This window comes from Schistocerca serialis, chromosome 7, assembly GCF_023864345.2.
Source record: "Schistocerca serialis cubense isolate TAMUIC-IGC-003099 chromosome 7, iqSchSeri2.2, whole genome shotgun sequence".
NCBI lineage: Eukaryota > Metazoa > Arthropoda > Insecta > Orthoptera > Acrididae > Schistocerca > Schistocerca serialis.
The window spans coordinates 127,677,432-127,696,964 of record NC_064644.1 but is presented as its reverse complement, the minus strand read 5'-3'; the positions used below and the strand labels follow the sequence as shown (position 1 = coordinate 127,696,964).

At 38.4% G+C, this 19,533-nt stretch overlaps 1 protein-coding gene across 1 annotated transcript in view; it reads left to right on the top strand.

Annotated features, from left to right (window-relative positions):
* Window positions 1-1,160: 1,160 nt before the first annotated feature.
* LOC126412152 (heat shock protein 75 kDa, mitochondrial) overlaps window positions 1,161-19,533 on the top strand; it is a 383,507-nt gene continuing 365,134 nt past the window's right edge. Inside the window, exons 1-2 of the mRNA XM_050081610.1 lie at window positions 1,161-1,316; window positions 1,848-1,973. Coding sequence (XP_049937567.1) covers window positions 1,196-1,316; window positions 1,848-1,973 — 247 coding nt within the window. The 5' untranslated portion in view covers window positions 1,161-1,195. The remainder of the gene's footprint in view (window positions 1,317-1,847; window positions 1,974-19,533) is intronic.

Genomic DNA, 19,533 nt, shown 5'->3' with positions numbered 1-19,533 from the left:
AAACCTGTTGCTATGGATACGCGGTACAACAAAAATACAGAAAAAAACATGGCGCGAAACTGATTTGAGGTGCTTCCTGCCCTAAGGCAATACAGTATCATCATTTATGGAATCAAAATAGCTAAACTATTCATAGCAATGAGTTTGTGAAAGGCTGCGACAAGAAAATGAAACAACGACTGCAACTTACCGTGTGCAAACTGTTCTGCAGGCCCATGTCTTGTTTCTTCTCGGTCTTCTTTGCAGCTCGTTTAGTTTTGGTTTCCAGAAACCGTTGTTTCAGTATAAGTGTCTCCTGCATATTCTGCTCAACAACACCATTGAAACACTGATCGAATCGCGGCACGCAGTCGTTTTGTCTACGGCGATAATTCTCTATGCGTCTCCTTAACCTGTCAAACACAGCCTGCCTCTTTGGAGTTGGCACTTCACCCATGACGTTAGTTGTTGCTCCTGTGCCGCCTCCGCCACCCCCTAGAATACCTGGGGGTGGCGGGACGCCAGGCACCGGGGGCTTCCGGGAACCAAGCCCCGTGTCCACGCAGCCGCCCACGCCGTGATCCAGGACGCCTGTCTCGCAGACACACAGGCCTAAAGGGTATGCCAGCTTGTCACTTCATACCCTCACAATAGAAAGCACAATCACGCCTACTGCCATCCGGCGTTTACGCTACTTTTGAACACGCTCACCCTGGTTACCAAGCACCGTCACAACGCTTGTCTCAGCCACAGCACTGTCACTGTTTCACACTGCTTATTTATCCACCACCACAACACAACAGGTTGTTGCCGCATAACCTCACCACGCGACCCACACGTTTCGTCATGTCAGCGACGTTTGCTTACTGGAACAGGTTTAGCTTCCAGCATCCTAGCAGTGATGCCATGTTAGACTATATTTGCGACACCTTTCACATTTGTTACAATTACTGACACGAATGATACATCACACGGACATTTCTTGATACTGTGACGTACGACAACCTTTATCTCGGAGCTGCGCGATAACATATACGCCAGCGTTCCGCACAATTATCTTTGGGGTCCACATGCGTACGAGGATATTCGTACTTAACCGGCGCGTGGGTTAAAACGAGATACTCAACAGCTCTCTTGTCGTAGCTGCACACAAGTGGCGCGCGTCATTGGCGGCATCTGCTGACTAAACAGCCGACTGTTAGTCACGTGGTACAAAATGGCTGCTTCCATACGGCTACAGCGTGTAGTGAAACTTGGAAATTTAATTTTGCAGAACGAAGTACGTTTTTTACGCCATGAAGCGGCTAGGACATGTGTTTTAAAACGAAGAATATGTGGTAGGTTTACAAACTTATTACTTTTGATACCAAAATACTTCTTGCTGTTTAAAGCAAATCGTGTTGCCGGTTCAGACAATGTGGAATGTTTGGATTGCAGTTGTGTTTATTGTTTAGTATTTACTGACATTTTGTTGACAGTTCTTCAACTCTTTGATTTGAGTAAGTAAGATAATCGTGTACGTCTTTGCACAAGTTTCAACATAAAAGAATAAAGTACATTGTTTTTTAGTGACGTTTGTATAGCAATGTTTACATTTAATGGTGTACATAAATTCCTTCTCTGTTTTGAGAGATTATCTGTGTCAGCCCTTCCTACCATTTTCGCAATCGGTCAGTGGTTTGTGCTTCAGTCATTTCACTAAAAGACATGTACGCAATAAAAGATCAGTGGAAATGTTTGGATATGAATATCTCTCTCTCTCTCTCTCTCTCTCTCTCTCTCTCTCACTCACTCACTCACTCATTGCACGTCGTGGAATACATTTCTGCTTTGTAACATCGTGTTAAATGATTTCTTGTTTTCTTTAGGTCGTGCGCTAGAGTCCTGTGTAGGTGCCAGGACGCAGCTGAGGTTATACAGCACAAAAACTGAAACTGCGTCAGGTGATTCAACAGATTATCATACAGTCATCAAAGATACCGAGAAAGTAACAGGTAAGCCTATGTTTTAGTTAAACTGATATTCTCATTGTCGTAATTTGTTTCACAATTGGAAAAAAAACACCCAGTTCACTCGATTTTCTTTTCAGTGTTTCTGTAATGGCTTTCCACTTGAAGTAGCTAAATATATGTTAACCTAAGGAACTAAATTTTCTTGTGACACTAAAGGTACATTTATATTTAAGTGACATTGTACTGAATGTTTGCCATTTGAATAGCCAGAATTACAAAATAACAAACATCACTTCTGCAGACACTTTCCAGTTTTGTTTATATTTTTTATGACATTAACACAAATCAGAATATTGAATTTTATTATGGTTGAAAGCCTGTGCATCCTACTTTGTGCACTTTTACAGCAAGCTTGCTCCATAACCCAATCAGAAAACAGCTTTAGGGATGCAAAAGTTGCTCTACAGTTCATCTCACATGACAGATTTAAGTTGGTCATTTATAATAAATTTTCAGCCTCCCAAGTAAAAGTTTTATCTCTTATTTTTGTAGCTTAAAATACATAAAATTTTAATGTTTACCTGTAAATAAGCATGGAAAGGCGTTTCCTCAGAGAAGTACTTAAATATTAGAGGTTTTAAATGTTATCCATTCTCTTGTATTCATTTCTTATACTAATTGTCTTGCTATGATAAAAAAACATTAGCTGTTTTACAGAAGTAATTAATTTTCTCTACTGAAATTTGGCTACACAGGAGTAATTTCAGTCTATTTGTACATAAAACTGCGATTGTCTGATCTGATTAGTTGAAATATGTGTATAACTGCAAACGTGCACTCTCTCTCTCCCTCCCTCCCCCCCTCTCTCTCTCTCTCTTTCTCTTTCTCTCTCCTCTCTCTTTCTTTCTCTCCCCCCCCCCCCCCCTTTCCCTCTCTCTCTTTCTTCTCATCAAATTTACATTTTTTGGCTTTGCCAACTCACAGCCGATTGTTGCCATTCCAACTTAACCCATACCTTGGGCTACTGTACAGAATCAGTCTGCCATCACTAGTAACATAATTGGGAAGGATAGGGCGCTCTGTGACACTGCAGACCTTACATACTATGCAGTAAATTTGGCAGTTCCTTTGTTGCAAGAAGACACAGTCAAGCAAATGTGGTTAAATTTTTTTCTGGAGTTTTTCTTATCGTTCACAACAGCATTAAATTAACTTTGACACTGTCCTAATGCTTGTCCAGCTACGTAATTTGATGCTTTTTGTGTCCCAGTCAGTTTAGGTAAAGGATAATGTAGGTAGAATTTGTTTTATGTGTGATTGCTATTATTCTGTTGAACTTCTGAATATAAAATATACAGAAGTGCATGATTTTTTCCAAAGAAATATCTTCTCTGGATTGCTATTTGTGTGTTAGATATTTGTATAATGTTTCAAGAAAAGTGAGACTTGTTCTTAGCAAAACTGCTTGGTGTTGTTAGGTTATGCCATCCTCATCTAAAAATGTATAATAATTATCTGTTTATATCACTGTACACTTCTTTTGCTGTTTCAGTATTTTGCAGTACTTCTTAGGAATAGGTGTTATGTTATAAGTAGGTAAAAAGTGAGAATGATAGCGCACTCTTATAAACCAAGGCCTGAAACTAGATACCTGTGATTGTGCGAGAATTATGCCCAATAACTGAAGTGAAAGGAATGGTTAAGAATACATTGCAACCTGTCAGCTTTGACCAATTATTTGTCAGCAAACAGTGGCGTCACCTACCAGGGACACAATGACCACTGTAATGTTTAGATAAAACAGTGACAGGTCATGCACAATTTGCTTCACTTCATGTTTAGCAGTGGCGCCAAGTGGTGCTTTTAACCCCCTAACATTTTGCCACTAGAGTAGTGGTGGTGGTTGTGGTGGTGGTAGATATTTATTTACCAACTGAGTTTTAGTTAAATGATGTGAGATGGAAGTACCACTAGAAAGCATATGTGACAGTGAAGTTTGAGTCAGTCCTAGAGTTGTGCTCAGACAGCCTAATCACTGTATTGAATGCTTGAAAAAAGCATAAAATCCATCTTTGAGCCCCAGTTTGACACAAATTTTTGTTAGTCATGATATATTCATTATGTTAGAGTTGAACATTTTTTATGTGTACTCCACTGATATAATGGTAAAAGTTACTTCATGGATCCACATTTTTCATATATTATGTATGTAATGTGCATCAAAATACTCAGAAGGAACTTGTCCATAATTTCACATGGTCTTCCTCAATGATCCTTGCAGTTTTAGTTTTTATAATGAAAGTGCATTAAATACAGGACAAATGTGGACATTAGGCTATGCTACAGGTCGACCTGTTACCACAATCTTTATTTGATCTTCACTTTCAGGAGCTTTGCATACTCCCAACTAAATTGTCACCTCCACCCTATCCTAGACATGAGCCTATGCTACAGGTCACTCTGTCACCACAGCAAAGATTTGAGGACGAGTCTGTAATCACACTAATTGATATCATTATGTGTCAGTAAATCAAATCATATTGTTAAAAACATGAATATATCAGTCTACATTGGGATAACAGGGGTTTTCAATGGGACTGTAAATGTAAATAAATATGCACAATATGTAAGGTAGAGAAGATTATCGTGACATATTAATTGACTTTGCCACATTACAACCAAACAACATCCAGCCTAAACTAGACCTCGAGCTGCACTACAGATAAGCCGGTCACTGCATATTATATTTCAAGAATCTGTGCCAATGGTAACGTCATTGTTCAGAGCAGAATCATGAGCTTCACTACGTCGCAGATAAAGAGTAAAGGGATAAATAACTTTGCAGCCATTTAATTGATGTCAACTAATTTACTTTCCACTGTATTTGACCATGTTTTTGCATATAAACGACTGTATACCACATTTTACCATGGATCTAAGAAGTAATAAATGTCGCATCAGCTGACAGTGTGTTGGAATATTTGATGAAAGTATAGTTGCAAAGCGAGGCTTCTAATGTGATTTCTTCCATTTTTGTTCCACCTTGTAATTCTGCACATTACTACGTGGATAAAAGTAAAAATTATACTGCTTTCCAAATCCCAATTTGAGAGTATTTATTGAACACCAGGGGAAAGAAATGTAGAGGATATTGTGGAAAATAGGGTGGGATGCAGAATTAGAAAAACTGGAGGGCATATAGTGGTAGTCCTAACCACATGGTATTCATTTTGTTTTTAGCTATACTCACCAACAGTACTTTTAGTTATATATGAATGTTGGTGCTCATTTGGAGTAACCCTTAACATGAAACAATTCAGAAATGTGTATATTTAGGAACGTTTGGTCTCGTAGACCTCATAATGTTTTTATCACATAATTCCGTATTAGTTGACAAAAATTATGTAAATTGTCAATTAACTCATAAGTTAGTTTAATACTATTCAGCACACATAAAGGCTTTGTTATTTACATTAGTTAAAACAAACTTGAAATATTTTAAGTGCAGTCATTTGGTATTAATATTCAAATGGTTGTTAATATTGTTACACCAGTCACGATATTTGTGAAAAGTTGCAGAAAATGTAAATGAAGGAAACAATCAAATAAAATGAAGATATTCAAACAATGGAAACTCCTGCCTGGAATATTAACAATACTATGAACAGAATGGATTGCTACTTCCAGTAAAGATGATCTGTTCAGTTGCAGACAGTCATGTAACAGTCTTTTTGTTGTGCATTTCTGCAACTAAAGGGGTCCTCTTTATGGTGAATAGCAATCTGCACTTTTCCTAGTATTTTTAGCTGAAGATATTAAACCACAGCACTTTTACACAGTAGAAGTACATCTTTCTGTTATGTTTCAGGTAAATTAGTTGACCACATTTGGTTCACTTGTTCACTGGTTTCCTTTTCTTGGACCCAGAACAGTTCATACACGTCTTCCTTTTTTTTCACTCTATCACTTGGTACGCTAACATGTCATCATAAAATAAATTCTCCCATATTTGAGATTTTGATGGCTTTTGCCCCAAATTCAGTCTTTGGCTGTTAGTCCAGGTGTTCTTCCATTCAAAATGTTGCGCTAAAGTGTTTTTCTTGCTCTAACTGGCCGACAATGTTCCCGCGTTAAATTATTTTGGCCATAAAAGTGCTGTGTTTGCAGTGAGGAATTATCTGTGGTACAGATCACATCAGTCACTTCTTCCAATAAAGTATTTTCTTCACTAATATCATTTTCTGTTTCATAGTCATCATCAACTACCATAAAATCAATCTCAGAATCATGAAAAATGTTGTAGTAATTCCCATTTTCTCTTCACCTATACCATGTAACTCCTGTTGCATCCAAGCTACAAATTTTGGATCAGCTGCAGAAGTCTTGCTCCCCATAGAAAGTCACTCCATGCTATAACTGAACAGTAAGATAGATTCATGCATATAATAAAATGCCATAAAATAAAGAATTGATTGTTGAATTTTTGAACATAGCTGCTTAGGTTCAGTGACCGTGTCAGAATTATATTAGAACAAATAAGCCCTTGGTCACAAATATTAAGCCAAAATTGACCAGGTTTCGACACTACTATGAGCATCATCTTCAGAATTAGACTAACTGTTCTAAAACATATGAAGTATATAATACATTAATAAAATTAAAGTTTGTACTGACTGGAAAAAGATGCAGTATTTAAGTCACATACTAAAAAAGATCTAAGCCGAAAAGGCGGCGTCATGAATAGTTGTAAGTAAGATGGCGAGCCGCTAAGGGCTGCTCGTACTTTAGTGAGCAATGTATTATATACTTAATATGTTTCAGAACAGTTAGTCTAATTCTGAAGACAACGCTCATAGTAGTGTCGAAACCTGGTCAATTTTTACTTAATATTTGTGACCGAGGGCTTATTTGTTCTAATATGATTGTTGAATGTTGCTTTACATGTGGCAAGTATTAAGATGAAGGTACTGAGAAAGGGAAACTGCAGTGCTTGCTTGTGTTACTACACTAGAACTTTAAAAATTAGTGCTGGATATGAGAAACTGATGTTTCAGGTTAAGGGTTATTACTGATTTACAGTAGTTTACATTCAGTAGAATTGCAGAGTGGAGTGTTAATGGTTTGTAAGTTTGGAAAAATTGTTTATTTTAAAACACACACACACACACACACACACGCACACACACACACACACACACACACACACACACACACACACACACTGCCACGATTTTAAACAGTATATGTTGAATTGTTATATTCAAGATAATGTTCCAGAACATTAGGTTTGTCTTTATACATTCCATAAAGTTTTGTTCATGAATGTGTCCAGCATTGCCTCAGGCTTACCAACCACTGTGAATAGACCAGTGCGATTCCTGTAGATTGACATTGTATAGATGCACAGGTGGATTGTTAGTTGACCTCTACATACTCAGTATTATTGGCACAATAATGCAGTATTGTGTCAGTATATTATATGAAAATATGCCTTGCAGAACATGAGCAGAAATTATGCATAGTGGGCAAAGCATATCTGAGAACCTTCTGTGACGATTTCAGTGGGAAAGGGGCTCCTTTATGGAAGCATAGGTTCATAAACCACAGCTACTCATTACAAATTAAACAAGTGAACTGTATACTTTATTGAGTACGTACACTCTTTTTCTATATATCTCTGTTGTAACTATCTGTTGCAAAATCTATAAAACAGGTACTCTTATTGATAGCTGCCATTATCTTTCGTATGTACTGTGACAACAAATGCAAGAAAAACGAACATATACACTCACTGGACAGCTGACTTAACCTTATTTATCAATTCTGAGAATTTCTACATGCAAAATAAACATTTCTGCTTACTGTAAAGACCTCATGATCTCTACAGTTTCCTATGCTGTTACGGACAACGAGGTATCTGCTGTTTCCTGATAAATCAGGAAATCCGTTTCTCCATAGTACTACAAGTAGCTGGGATATACAACATCCAGCACACTTCTTGGTCTCTTTCAGTTCTATATGGCAATTTAATTGGAATGAATTAATTTTCTGTGGCTTCAGCAGGAACTGATAAGTTTTGCGCAATATCGTCGTTACACTCTACTATACAGGACACTCGGACGTTGCATTGTGTTTCCTCACATACTAGCAGTACAAAAATGTCTGTCACAAAATTTCGTCCTGTGCATACTTCCGGCAGTAAATGGTTATTAAAGATTGGCGGTCTGGAAACATTGTAATCACATGTAGATAGTGGTAACTACCTTTATCAGCGTATAGAAGTAGTGCTGTGCAGTTGGTGCAGGGGAAAGCATTTTGGGTTAGCATGCAGGAGGTCGAGAGTTCTGTTCTGGGTAGACCACTTTTTTTTGCCAAATATAGTCTGCATTGTACATTATCACAGCAACTACTCTGGGTCTTCTACAAAACATTTGTACTGCCCCCCAATGGTCCCATTGATTAGTACCAACTATTATAATTGCCACGTTCAGGTCCATTACATTTCCATAGTGCCTTATGTCATCAGTAGGGCTGGAAAACTCTGTTATCATTTGCATGTATTATCACCATGGTACCACTAGTTAAGGTTTTCACTACTTAGTTTAATAAGCACATTCTGTTTCGTAATTATCTCCATGCATTACTATAATAATAGTTGTAGTTGTTGTTATTATTATTATTATTATTATTATGGTTATGGTATTATAATTGATGGAAATATGGAAACACCACATCCATTATCATTATGGAAACAGCGTAATTAGAAAACAAACGTTTAACAATTATTAATTCAACAATTACTGAATTGTGCAAAACAAAAGCTGGAAGAGAGAAAATGCGCATTAGTCAGAACAGCCCGCTGCGACTAATGACATAGTTTATACTGTACGCACTGTTCACCAGACAGGGACTAATTGCTAGTGAAGTAATACGCCCATGGCAGACTCCATGTACATTCATACACATACCGTATTTTCTTCTTGTGTTATGCTAAAACAGTGTGACTTCGTGTGGCATATACAAATGATGAATATATGGATATGCTTCTGGTCCTTGGTGCACCTGATAATGGGAGTGGTGTTGCCACTCGTGAATGTGCTGCTAGGTATCCTGGTTGACATCATCTAGATAACAATGTGTTTTGTCATCTGGAGCTTTGCCATTGGGATATAGGGTACTCTGCTTCCACCATTGCATGGCAGAAGTCGTCCACGGACTCGCTGTACTCCACCTACTGAGGAAGCTATTCTGGAGGTCACGCAGCAAGAGCCCCAGTGAAGTACACATAGCGTAGCAAGGCAGCTGCATGTCTCATAATGCACAGTCATTAACATGCTGCACAAGCATGGGCAATAGCCCTATCAATTTTTCTGTAGAGCAACACCTGCATCCGGCAGACTGCCATCTGCAGATGCAATTCTGTGAATGGTTACAACAACAACAACAACAACAACAACAACAACAACAACAAGAGGCAGCCAGCAATGGCTTCATAGGCACCGTAATATGGTCGGTACAAGCAGCATTCACTTGTGAGAGTGTTTTCAGTATGCAAAATGCCCACCATTGGTGTGATATTAACATGCACTTCACCTGCGACTGTGGATATCGTGTTCACTTTGGCATCGACATCTGGGCCTGAGTATTGGGAGACAGGAGTTTTGGTCCCTACTTGTTGCCTGACCAGTTGACTGCACAAAGGTCTCGTGCGTTCCTCTGGAACTATTTGCCTGACGCACTGGAAGACGTTCCACTTCATATTTGGCTATGGTTCCAGCATGATAGTGCCCTTCCACACATTGGTATTAAAGTGCTTCAGTATTTAGACAGAACATTTCCAGGAATATGACTTGGGCATGCAGGTCCAGTTGTATGGCCCCTGCATTCACCTGACCTAAATTATCTGGATGTCTTCTCATGAGGACACTTGAAGGAGTACATGTATTCTAATCCGCTGACACATGTGAAAGAACTGGTAGCATATGTTCATGCTGCTCTAGTATCTGTGGAGCAAACCATGTTGCAAAGAGTCCAGATCTACGTGATCCAGCGGGTCGCACAATGTTTGGAGGTGCGGGGGAGGGGGGGGGGGGGGTCTCGGTTGGAGTGTCTGCTCTGAGGACTACATATTCGTTTGTAAATCTCATGCTGTCATTAATATGTGAATTATTACTGTTACTGGTTGCTAATGTATTAAAACTGAGTGGACATACTGCATCAAGTGTAAATGTCTAGTAGATGTTACTTAACTGTGCAATAACCTTCAGCTTTTTAAAGTTGATATTGTCTTTGGAGTTATTCTGCTCTATGACAGATCATTTGAGTCATCTGTTTCTAATTTGTCCGAAGTAATTTGATTCAACTGTCTATTTCTGACTGGTCTGATCACTCTATTACAAAACATTGTACTTTGTAAATGTTGGATACAAGTGGCTTAAGAAATGACGTATACTGCAGTATTATATGGCAGAATGAAATTGGAAATAAAAATGAATACGCCTTGACCCAGAATCGAACCCTTGACCTCCTGTGTGCTAACCCAAAATACTGTCAACTGCATAACACGACCCATATATGCTGACAGAGGTAGTTACAGTAAATGTGATTACAGTTTTGCCATATTGCCAGTCTTTAACATCAATTTACTGCCTAAAATATGTGCAGGATGAAATTTTGTAAGACACATTTTTGTGGTAAACCTTCCGGGATGTAAGGTCGTGGTCCATGAAACTCTTCAGCTCCTAACGTTTCGTCCAGAGCTGCGCTGGACCTCTTCAGAGGGGTGTTTCTCCTCCGGTGAGTCTTGCCGACTGACGGGTCGGACGTCTGAGAGCGACTTATATATCGTAGAAAGTGGGCGTTGCCAGAGTTACACGTGATATGCAGAGATAATCTTTGTCAGAGATAAAACTTAACTATCGATCGTAATCTCGTCACGGATAAAACTGTCTAGCAATTCTGTAGTGCTACTGTCCAAATAACTCTGGCCACGCCCACTTTCTACGATATATAAGTCGCTCTCAGACGTCCGACCCGTCAGTCAGCAAGACTCACCGGAGGAGAAACACCCCTCTGAAGATGTCCAGCGCAGCTCTGGACGAAACGTTAGGAGCTGAAGAGTTTCGTGGACCACGACCTTACATCCCAGAAGGTTTACCAGAAGATATGTCATCCAGTCGTGAAAGCCTTCATACTAAGACATTTTTGTATTGCTAGTATTTGAGGAATTGTGCTGCGAAGTCAGAGTGCACCCATTTTTCTTCACCGTGTATATTATTTAATATATTGAATGAGTGTCAGTATTTTTAAAGCTCGCTGTCTTCTTCAACATATTGCACAAACTGTAAAAACCGATCTGAGATGGTCAGTATTATTGCACAGTACTCATTATTGCGCTATAAACATTGAATGTGTGAGAGACCCTTTAGACTTTGTGTTGTTTGTTGGGCTTGTATGGTGCAACAGAGATTTGATACCTGCACAAATTGGTAGTTGTTGTGACTTCTTGCTAACGTCTGTTTTTATGCCTTCTTGCTAACATTTAAGGCTTTGGACATGTTTATCGATTTTAGTAATCTCCCTTGAGTAAATGGAAGCCATTAATTTTAACTGCATCTAGAATTTTTTTAAAAATTGAAATTCATGATACAGTCGCGACCCCTTTCACTGTACTCATCAGTGAAAGAATTTTTTTTTATTCTCTTCTCTCTCCCTCTCTCTCTCTCTCTCTCTGTCTCTTTAATTTAATTTAATTTCTGGTATTGGAACTTCGTGTTTGTGGAACATCATCTTCAAAATATGCCTTTCTGTAGGAGCATGGAATGCAGTACATTTGAGATACATAGAAAGGGTGTGAAATCTTAAAATTTGTTTACCCTGGTCCTGTAACATGCTGCTGACATTTTTTACTAACTTATAAAAGGATTTCATATTGCATTTTTGGAACATCCACTGTTCTATCTGCTACAGTGAGAATATAAGAAAACAGACATCGATCTTGTGGAGTCCTGCATGTAGCCTATGGTTTAGTACCTATTTTCAGTTTTTCCGTATAATATCTTTTGCACTTTAAAGGTGACACCCAGGTTGATTCCATGTTCCTTGACCACTGAAAGGCTTTTGATATGGTTCCACACTGTCGTTTGGTGAGAAAAATGTGATCATAAAAATTATTGGACAAACTTTGTGACTGGATTCAGGACTCCCTAGGAGACAGAACTCAACATGTCATTTGTAACAGAACAAAATCGTTGGATGTAAATATAATGTTGGAAGTACCCCAAGGGGGTGCTGTAGGGCTCTTCTTGTTCACAGTATTCATGTATGTGGTTTATTATGTTGAAAGCTTCATGAGGCTGTCTGTAGATAGTGCTATTGCCCATGGAAAAAAAGCAGTAGCAAAAAAATTACAGTGAAAAGCTGGAAGATCTGTAAGAGATCAACAGCGCAAGGTGTAGCAGTTAACTGTCAACAGAAATAAACATGATTACTCTTGATTAATATGCAAGAAGACTCATAGTGGTTTGGCTATACTGTCAGTGATAAGTCACTGGAAGCAGTAACAGCTCTAAAATATCCAGAACTGGTCCATAGTGACCTAAAGTGGAAACTAGTAACAGGAAAGGCATATTCCAGGTTGAGATTTATTGGAAGAATCTCAAGAAACTGTAATACATCCACCAAAAAAATGGCTAACAAAACAGTTGTTCAACCAATTCTTGAGCATTGTTTATCAGTTCAGGACACTTTCCAAGTTGGATTTATGGAAGAGATCAGGAAGATGCAAAGCAATTCAGCACATTGCACCTGTGGTTTGTTTAGTATGTATGAGGGAATTATGGAGATGCTCATCACGCTCCAGTGCAGATGGTACAATAGAACATTTGATCTTGCAGAGAGGTTTACTGCTGAAATTTCAAGAATGTATATTCCAAGAAGAATTCGACACCATATTACCTCTTCCCACTTATATCTCATTATTTGACCAAGGCGGGAAAATTGGAGTTTATATTCAGGGTTAGATTAAACTAGACACTGTTTTGGACAGTATTGAGGTGATTGAGGAAATAATGTAGTTGTTCATCAGCAAGCTTTATAGAACCACTTCATACTGTTTCTCGTTGAAATCATCTTCTTGCGTGAAATGTGTGGTTGCCTTTCTGCCAAGATTATTATCCCAACAAGGAATGCGGAGGACTCCCAATGTAGTTTACAAGAGCAAACTAAATGTCGTGGCTGTTGTAATCTTAGAGTCAAGTTGTAAGGCATGCTTTCGTGCCTCAGGAGCTATAAAAATTGACTTTGAAAGGGAAAAAGCAGTGTGTGAAACCAAGTCGTAATTGCAGTTTTAATTTTCTAGGGATTTTCAAGTACAGAATTGTTCATTTGTCCATCTTTCTCGAGTATTGCTGAAACAGTGAACTCTTGTGTCAGGTTTTTTTTTTTTTTTTTTTTTTGTGTGTGTGTGTGTGTGTGTGTGTGTGTGTGTGTGTGTGTGTGTGAAATTGCTGTTTGACTAGATCTACATGTTATATATAAAGAACTGTCATTTTATCAGTTCATCTGCTGGAATAACACAGTAATGTTGCAAGTTTTCCTGGGATAGTCTTAATACTTTTATGAGTTAGTTTTAAGTGGCTTTATATTACTGAGTTCAGTTGCACTTCACTGCAGTTGGTTTCATTTTAATTCATGCGAAAGAGCCTTCATGTTTCAAATGTACAATAGCTCCTTGATTAGATCCCAAGGCACAAAATATGAAAAGAAAGGGGCAAGATATATTTTCTAACAAAAACATTGAGAATATTAACTTTTTTATATTGGTGCTGTGTGTGATAATCCTGTCAACTTTTGAGTCTTATCTGCTGATGCTTACAATACACTTTCTGGAGCTATTACTTATTAAAATTATTTTCTGTCTTGTTAGTTATTACATGGTAGGAGCATCTAATATCATACCTTGTTTGTAGGAATAATATTTTGCAGAATTTACTACTCTGCGTAATTTCTTGCTGAATTATGGGCACATACTTAATATTGTGAGGCCTCTCTTGCCTACCATCTCGCTGCTGTCTGATATTACATTGTTGTAATGAGATACACTAGGCTTATTGTATGTATAGTATATTGTAACACAGTGCTGCGCAGTGTAGAATTCAACTGGGCAGCCATTTAAGACAGTGAATGCCAAACTGTGCTCTTCAAACTATTCACATGAATCATGTTCTGGTACACTGTGTCCAAAAATGGCACAGTAGTGGAGGGGGGGGGGGCACTCGACTGTGAATGATCACTGTATACTAGCAGAGATGCAGTTAGACATTTTAAGTGTATGCGTAAGTGTGTATCTCTCATAGCTTGTAAGCTGCAGCTAGCGAGTCGGCAAACAATGGCGTTACCAGATTATGTTAGTATGACCAATAGTTCCATAAATTTAGGCGTCATTCGGTAGATTCTTACTAGATTATCTAAAAAGAAATATTTGCATAAATGAAGGTTCAACCAAAGCAGAACAAGGCTGCCTGTGTGCTGCTAGACAGGAAATTTCATGAAATCTGTGTTTATTTGTCTGGTTATCCTGACATTGGTTTCTTCATGTATATAATCTTTACTGTCATTTCTTATTAACAATATCAGCTTATTCCCAAGACTTAGCAGCTTACACTCAGTTAATACTAATCAGAAATCCAATCTGCATTTGGATCACACTTCCTTGACTCCTGTGCAGAAAGGTGTGCAGTATACTGCTGCATCCATTTTCAGTAAGCTATCACAAGAATTCAAAAATTTTAGCAGTAATCCATGCACTTTCAAATCAGAACTGAAGAGTTTCCTCATGGGTTACTCTTTCTATCCTCTCGAGGAGTTCCTTGAAAAATTAAACAGATTCCTGTGTTATATTGTTGATTGCGTTTACATAAATTTATGACTCGTATTTTTTTGTTCATAAACATTTTATTTTATCTGTTGTTACTTTTATGTTGTAATTTCATTTACAGACACATTACGTGACCTTGGAGATTTACTCCTCAATTTGGTCCTATGGAACTAGATGTGTAAAATAAAATAAAACAAAAGGGCTGAACATGTAGTGCAGCGGACAACATTCTTATTGTGGTATTGACAAAGTGAAATAAAGACTGGGATCATGTGTAAATTATGTGTCAGTCCCCTGAAACATATTTGGTAATACTATCGAAAAAGTTTTTTCCTTGTTCTTCCACATCTTTTTCAACAGGTGAAGCGTGATAGTACTCAGCTTTTAGGCTTACTAGGCTTCACTCTTTTATTCTCTCTGTTGTGTGATTTGAGTAGCTAGCGGTTCCCGAAACCCTCTCCAGAAAATTTTTTAATGCGAATTTTGCTTCCATGTTGACCTTTTACGACAAAAATTTGATTACACCACTCATAATGGTATGTGCCAGAGTATGAAGAACTTTCCCTGCACTTACAGTGTGCGAAGACTGTGGTGCTGTGTTATGTAGTAAAGAGATAGCAATGAGAATGCTCGCAATGTGCAGGTTGGCGTGTGACAGTCAACTGATGTGGCTGCCCCTTTGGAATAATGGGATGGAATTGCTCGGCACTCAAGATGAGAGTTCGTTCTCACACAGGTGCCACATTGTTTTACATGAGCTTTATCCTTCATCTTGAAAGGTTGCCAGATTTCAGCTGTTGCCCCATCAGTTAAATGCTGCCAATGAGAGTTAGTCTTCCTCTGAATATATTGACATTAGTAACTCTGGACGGTGGAAAACTACACTCGTTCAAACGGCAAATTGCCTGTGCTTCAGTAGTGACAGTTCTGTTCAACATTATCTCCAGCAACACTTTTAAAAATTGGCAATGTGGAAAATATCACTCATATTCTGTTGCTGCACTTAAGCAGACCTGCTGCCCTCACCTTTTCTTGTTACTTTCTTGCTCTGTGCATAAACTACCTCCAAGTGTAATGAATATTTTAGTTCTCAGGATGTTACAGTACTGGGAAAAGTAATTGTTTCTTCTGTATGTACTAGAACTCAAGTTACTGATTTTTTATTTATTTTTTTATTTTTATATTGTGCAACTGCTAACGTTAGCCATTGCTGCGGACACCACATGTGATAGACCTATAATCTGATGTGACTATTACCAATAGTATACTAGCCTTCCATCCAGTAAAGACGGGTTACAATTTCCTGTTGCCCATGGTCTTCCTAAATGACTTAAGACAAATGCCCAATAGATTTATATGGAAAGAACATGGCAGTTTACTTCCCCACTTCCTGTCTGAGTTAGTACCCCAGCTCTGATGAACCCATTGTTAATGAGACATAAACCCCACTCTTCCTTTTTTTACATTTCTGAACATTCAAAGCAAGTTGTGAATCTTAGCACCACTTTCAAATCTTATCAAGATCATAGATAATTGCATCATCAGCAAAAAGTCTGAGGTTACTATTACTGTTTTCCACAAGGTCCATATACCATGCAAACAAGAGTCCCAATACTGGGAAACACTCGAAGTTACTTCTAAATATGAGGATCACTCTCCAACCAAGGTAACATGCTGCATCCTCCCTATGCAAAAAAAAAAAAATCCTCAAGTCAGTCACATATATTGCTTGATACCCCATATGATTGTACTTCTGACAGTAAGCATAGTCAAATGTTTCTCGGAAATCAAGAAATAAAGCATGTACCTGACTGCCTTGATGCAAAGCTTTCAGTATGTCAAATGAGAAGAGTGTGAGTTGATTTTCGCATGATCGATGTTTTGGGAATCAGTGCTGGAGTTTTGAGATACCTCATTGTGTTTGAGCTGAAAATATGTTCTGAGATTGATGCCAAGGATTGGATGGTAGTTATGTGGATCACTTCTACTACCCTCCTTTTAAACAGTTGTGATCTCTGCTGTCTTCCAACTGCTGGACACACTCTTTTGTTAGAGGGATCTATGAAAATTATATTTAGAAGAAGGGCTAACTCAGCCACAAATTCAATATAGAATCCGAGGGAGATTCCATTGAGCCCTTTAACTTTGTTCAGTTTTAACAGCTGTAGCTGTTTCTCTACACCACTGGCACTGACACTTATTTCACCTATATTTTAAGTGGTACGAGTGGGGCAATTCTCCTTGGTCTTTCTTTGTAAAGGAAGGTTTGAAAATGGTGTTAAGTGCTTCTGCTTTAGCTTTGCTACCTTCAGTTTAAGTTTGTCTCTCATTCATGAGTGACTGGATACTAACCTTGGTACCACTAAGATTGGTAGGCAAAAGTGTAAATATAGCCCTATTCTTAGTCTCTGTTTCTTTAGAAGTTCCTTTACAGTTGCTATATACCATGGAGCTCCCTCACCCCGAACTCTCCCCCCGGTATGAAGTGTTCTACTGCATATATGCCTATCCAATACATGGTCAACTACTCTTTTAAAATTCAGCCATAGTTCCTCTATACACTCCTTTCCTTTGCTGAAAGTTTTAAGTTCCTCATTGCAATATGAAACTTGTTTTTATTTATTTATTTTTTATTATCTAGTTTAATGAACATATTTATCTTTCTACATGTTTCTGTAGATTAAAACTGTAGAAACTGCAAAAAGGTGGGAATTTAAGGAGATGGGATCTCGATGAGAGAGCTTTAGGGAATGACTGACAAGAACAGGAGAAAGAAATACAGTAGAAGAAGAATGCGTAGCTTTGAAAGGTGAAATAGTGAAGGCAGCAGAGGATCAAGTAGATAAAAAGATGAGGGCTAGTTGAAATCCTTGGGGAACAGAAGAGATATTGAATTTAATTGATGAAAGGAGAAAATATAAAAATACAGTAAATGAAGCAGGCAAAAAGGAATACAAACGTCTCAAAAATGAGATCGACAGGAAGTGCAAAATGGTTAAGCAGGGATGGCTAGAGGACCAATGCAAGGATTTAGAGGCATATATCACTTGGGGTAAGATAGATACTGTCTACAGGAAAATTAGAGAGAGCTTTGGAGAAAATAGAACCACTTGTATGAATATCAAGAGCTTAGATGGAAAACCAGTTCTAAGCAAAGAAGGGAAAGCAGAAAGATGGAAGGGGTATATAGAGGGTCTGTACAAGGGTGATGTACTTGAGGGCAATATTATGGAAATGGAAGAGGATGTCGATGAAGATGAAATGGGAGATAAGATACTGCATGAAGAATTTGACAGAGCACTGAAAGACTTAAGTCAAAACAAGGCACCAGGAGTAGATAACATTCCATATAACTACTGATAGCCTTGGGGGAGCCATCCCTGACAAAACTTTGATCTGTTGAGCAAAATGTATGAGACAGGCAAAGTACCCTCAGACTTCAAGAAGAATATAATAATTCCAATCCCAAAGAAAGCAGGTGTTGAGAGGTGTGAAAATTACCGAGTTGTCAGTTTAATAAGTCACGGCTGCAGAACACTGACACGAATTCTTTACAGACGAATGGAAAAACTGGTAGAAGCCGACCTTGGTCAAGACCAGTTTGCAATCCGTAGAAATGTTGGAACATGCAAGGCAATACAGACCCTACGACTTATCTTAGGAGATAGGTTAAGGAAAGGCAACCTACATTTCTAGCATTTTTAGATTTAGAGAAAGCTTTTGACAATGTTGACGGGGATACTCTCTTTCAATTTCTGAAGGTGGCAGTGGTCAAATTCAGGGAGCGAAAGGCTATTTACAATTTTCCAGAAACCAGATGGCAGTTATAGGAGTTGAGGGGCATGGAAAGTAAGCAGTGGTTGGGAATGGAGTGACCAGGGTTATAGCCTATCCCTGATGTTATTCAGTCTATATACTGAGCAAGCAGTAAACGAAACAAAAGAAAAATTTGGAGTAGGTATTAAAGTCCATGGAGAAGAAATAAAAACGTTGAGGTTCGCCGATGACATTGTAATTCTGTCAGAGACAGCAAAGGACTTGGAAGAGCAGTTGAACAGAATGGACAGTGTCTTGAAAGGAGGATATAAGATGAACATCAACAAAAGCAAAACGAGGATAATGGAATGTAGTCGAATTAAGTCGGGTGATGCTGAGGGAATTAGATTACGAAATGAGACACTTAAAGTAGTAAAGGAGTTTTGCTATTTGGGGAGCAAAATAACTGATGATGGTCGAAGTAGAGAGGATATAAAATGCAGACTGTCAGTGGAAAGAAAAGCGTTTCTGAAGGAGAGAAATTTGTTAACATCGGATATAGATTTAAGTGTCAGGTAGTCTTTTTTAAAGTATTTGTATGGAGTGCAGGCATGTATGGATGTGAAACATGCTTGATAAATAGTTCAGACAAGAAGAGAATAGAAGCTTTTGAAATGTGGTGTTACAGAAGAATGCTGCAAATTAAATGGGTAGATCACGTAATTAATGAGGAGGTACTGATTAGAACTGGGGAGAAGAGGAATTTGTGGCACAACTTGACTAGAAGAAGGGATCGGTTGGTAGTACATGTTCTGAGGCATCAAGGGATCACCAATTTAGTATTGGAGGGCAGTGTGGAGGGTAATGATCATAGAGGAAGACCAAGAGATGAACACACTAAGCAGATTCAGATGGATGTACGGTGCAGTAGTTACTTGGTGATGAAGAAGCTTGCACAGGCTAGAGTAA